Source organism: Protopterus annectens, chromosome 5.part1 (assembly GCF_019279795.1).
Source record: "Protopterus annectens isolate FY-2018-M chromosome 5.part1, PAN1.0, whole genome shotgun sequence".
In the NCBI taxonomy this organism is placed as follows: Eukaryota; Metazoa; Chordata; order Ceratodontiformes; family Protopteridae; genus Protopterus; species Protopterus annectens.
In genome coordinates, this window is record NC_056736.1 from 277,528,352 (window position 1) to 277,532,687 (window position 4,336).

At 39.0% G+C, this 4,336-nt stretch overlaps 1 protein-coding gene across 1 annotated transcript; it reads right to left on the reverse strand.

Moving 5' to 3' along the window:
- Positions 1 to 888: 888 nt before the first annotated feature.
- On the reverse strand, positions 889 to 2,576 carry DNAJC28 (DnaJ heat shock protein family (Hsp40) member C28). The gene has a single exon (XM_044072948.1). The coding sequence runs from the start codon at positions 2,378 to 2,380 to the stop codon at positions 1,256 to 1,258; it is 1,125 nt and encodes a 374-aa protein (XP_043928883.1). The 5' UTR covers positions 2,381 to 2,576; the 3' UTR covers positions 889 to 1,255.
- Between the last annotated feature and the right edge of the window lie 1,760 nt (positions 2,577 to 4,336).

Below are 4,336 nucleotides of genomic sequence, written 5' to 3' on the forward strand. Positions count from 1 at the left end.
TGTTAAGCAATTACTTTCAATGTTTCCATTTGAGTTTCAAGTCCAAAAAGCTGAACAGATGGTGCCAGACTCTAGCAGTGTTCATCTATCATAGCATTAAACTGTGGGAACCAAAGTTTTCTAGCATGTTAGGTATATTCTAACTACATGCTTTACCTAAGAATACATCAAAAAAAGAAACACCAGAGTCAAACTCTATCAGCACAAAGATCCTAATCTTAAAAGTATATCAGAGAAATTACAAAGAGGAGGTAAGAGGGCACACAGAGAAAGCTGTGCCTCCCAAATTATCGCAAAAACATTAACTCTGGGGGACAGCACAAAAAATAGCACCACATACATGTAATAAATACATAGTAATGTGGCTTTTTAGCACAAAATGTTCACCTTAGCTCAACTCACCAGTGTCACAGTGCAAAATATCAAGCACAGACTGTATGCACATACATAAACATAGCAAACCACATTGTCCTCTTCTCTGAGAGATCGCCAAGCAGTGTTTAGCCAACTCTGCATTCTAACACTTATTATATTTAAGCATCACCTTAAAATGTTATATGTGTTAACTCTGCAGTTACTTCCTTTGCTTAAGACTTTACTGCTGCACCTTTTCATAACCCTAAGTGTCACAAATGTGGAAGTAGTCTTTTTCATATTTAAGCTAATCATTACCTTGTTCAAATTTGACTGTCTAACTTGGTTTAATTTTTCAAGCTTTTTACAAATTGTAAATGTTTTATTACCAGTGTATTTATGCTGTATAACACTTGTGCTTAGCATCCAAATCATTGCTGAAAAGACTCTTAGGACTAGCCCACCTACCCAGTACCTGATCAGCAATTTTCAATATGTATAGCTTGCTTAACAGAGACTTACCTAAACACAGACTTAAGAGAATATCACAATCTTTATTCATTGAATTACTGCCACAACTATTTTGGGAATCAGTTCTTAGCTAACAAGCCTGACAGTGCATGTTCTGAACACCAGTGTTCCCAACCAGTGTCCACTTTTACTATCAGTATTTCATTTGTTTTAAATCTTTTTAGATACGAGACAATTTCTTTTAACTATAAGATGCTCTATGTAGACCGGACAGAATATAACTTTAAACTCATTATAAATGAAAATAATCGACATTATGACTTTAGCTACAAAAAATATCATGTAATGTATTAACAGACTGATCATATACCACATGCAGCAAAAATAAAACACAAACACTGTCAAAATGAGTGAAATTAGGCAGTTGTGGTCAAACTCGCTTCATAATTTCATTTAACCACTGTATGAGACTAGACTTAGATTTTAAACTGTCTGCCACATTGTCCTTTTCATCCACATTGTGTTTTTTTGCTTCTTCCACTGATAATCTGTAATCCTTCAAAGCACGAACAATTTCCTTTTCAGCACTGAAGTGCACCATCTGCCTGTTCAAAAGTGGGACAACCAAATTGTAGTCATTGACTCTTTTGTTCAGCTTTGAAATAGCTTCCTTAAATTTTTCACACACAGAATTCCACTGCTTTTCTTTATATGGATTCAGAGGATCACCAAACTTCTTTCTACTGTGGAACAACTCATTTCTTAATTTGTCAATGGTGTCCCTTATTTCTTTCTGCAGCATTATCCAAGGTGGCTGATATCCATTCTCCAGCAAGATCCTGTTCAGATTGTGAGTCATGGGGTCAATGTGCAAGCTGTGTTCAAACTTCTGTAATGGCTTCCCTTGTCCACTCAAGTTTTCAAAATCACCCCTGGCCATAGATTCCTGAATTAAGTCCTCCACCAAACGTTCAATAGCCTGAGTTATTTTTATTTTCTTACTGTGTCTAATATCGGACACCACTAAGCTATTTGCATCGCTATCCTGGTTCTCAAGTTTTTGTTTTCTGTAGTCCAACACTTGTTCTGAAGCCCTATCTAATCTTAACTGCATGTACTGCTTTTCTCTTTGACTCGGAGGTCCAAAACCGACTCCCTCAAAATCTAAGTACTGTCTGTGCTGAGGTGTTTTATATTTGGGCCTTTCTTCTTCATCTTCGTCCACACTTGTTTTTCTACCGTTATTAATATGCATGAGAACAGCCCTATATGCCTCTTTAACCTGTGAGAACTTCAAAGCATTAGCTGTAGCAGACGCACTATCTGGGTGGTACTTCTTCGCCAGCCGGAGGTATGCTGCTTTTGCATCATCAAGAGAACACCCTTCCTGCAAGTGAAGTTGGCCGTAATACACATTCATATTTCTCATGCTGCTAAACCAGACATGCTGTCCTTCGCTGATATCACTGTGCCGAAGTAAGGATTGACACGGCACCAAACCATTAGTCAATGGTAAACATGCAGGCTTCCTGGTCAATAAACATAACCACTTCATTTTACTCTGGTTGTACAAGCTTTGAGAACATAACTCGCAAAATAATAAAGGATGTGACTCGCAGAGTGCGGTACAACTGACAACTATCAAGCAAGCATGATTAAAACGAACTGATTATTCAGCTACATCTTAAAAGTACGAGTATCCTATTAAGTGCTTGCCAATGGGAAACTATACTTGCTGTCAGACTGTAGGTCATGACGCCGCGTAGCGTCAAAATTTATTTACGGAAAAAAGTGTCAGCCAATCGTGAGTGTGGCACTATGAGGATTAAAGGACACGTAACAGACTGAACCATTACTGGCATCAACGCTAGGGTTGCCACCGGTCCCACTTTGCGAGGGGCAGCATTTGGAAAGGTGGCAACCCTAATCAACGCAAGTCAGCAAATTGTGCCACCTATCCTTACTTTCTGGTGTTACGTGAAAGTCGCTTCGCTGAGCGCTCTTTATAGGGTTACCACCTGTTCCACTTTGCAAGGGACAGTCCCCTCTTTGGGCAGTTGTGTCCTGACAAAAAATTGTAAAAATGGCAAATGTCCTGAGATTTTAGGACAAAATTATTTTCTATATTTTATGTAATAGTTGCATAAAACAGTTATTCTGTATCTAAAATACCTAAATGTTATAAGAAACAGAATAAGAAACTAAAATGCTACAAGAATAAGCTTTTATTTAGGCAAAAAAGTTAAGTTCTATCCTTTGTACTGACCGTGGGTATGTGTCGGCCTGTAAAATCTGATAGTTGTACCAAAAATCTCCCTCTTAGGCCATTTGAAAAGGTGGCAACCCTACGCTCTTAACATGGTCATACTAATACTGTTCTGCAGGAGCGGCCTTAGGTGAACGGGTACCCTAGGCAAAAGGGCTCCACAGCGCCCCCCCACCACACCACCCGGTGCCCCCATCCTAGTCTACCTACACCAAATAAATACTGGAAAAGCACCCCTACTAGAATGGCGGCCGACTAGTTCTCCTATGCCTAAGGCCGGCTATGTGTTCTGTCCCTGATTTTGATACGAATTCTACCTCTGTTTCTCTTAATCCCTCCTAAAATCGCGACTGTTTTATTTTTTGGAAAGCCTGGGAAATTTATTTTTGCTGGTTGGTACGTTAGTTGTAGTAAACAAGCAATAAAGAACACGACTGGACTACTCGAGTGATTGTAGTTTGAGGACTAGTTTCACCAGAGGATGAATGAAGTTTTTTCCTTTAGTTGGATTTAGACCACGGGACAGCAAAATTGAAGTGTATTAACCCACCACCGAGTTCGCAGGAATGGGCATGCCCGCCGTGACTGACATGCGGGAGGGCGTGGAGTGACAATTGCAATGTGCTAATGTAACGGTAAATCTGTGTCATGTAGCAGAAAGATTATACACATTACTAGCATGTCTGTTTAAAAAAAAAAAAAAAAAACAAGAGGGGATGCATGTATCTGCAAGCTACTGTCTGTCGCCAGACTCCCATATTACCACTACTCATTAAGTCACCTGAAAACTCTATGCAAATAAAACTAAACTGAAACTTTCACTGGTTCGGAGCTGAGGAGTACAAATTACGGAGTTCCTATCAACAAGCACACTGAAACGACTTAACTACACTACACACACGATCCGAGACATGAAATCCTTTCTCCCGTCAACCTGCCAAACAGAGAAAGATCTGTTTTTCGTAAAATGCAAATAAGAGTCAGAACGAAGTTTGGGCTCAGTAGAACATCCTATACCAAAACTTCTTAAACATTAAATTTCAAATCCCTCCCTGCAGTTTTAAAGCCATCTGTACTACAAGCAACCAACATCAAATGTGTAAACCAAAAAATACATTTTGCATTTAAAATTAATAAATCTCACATTTTAAGTATCAAAGTTTGCAACAAAAATTTACAGCACAAAGCTGTGCATTGTTAGAAATCACAATCATTGCTTTTGGGGAAGGTGGCTGCTAACTTACA

Excerpts from the sequence above, each read along its gene's own strand:
- DNAJC28 (XM_044072948.1), bottom strand. The coding sequence starts at position 2,380 with ATGAAGTGGTTATGTTTATTGACCAGGAAGCCTGCATGTTTACCATTG.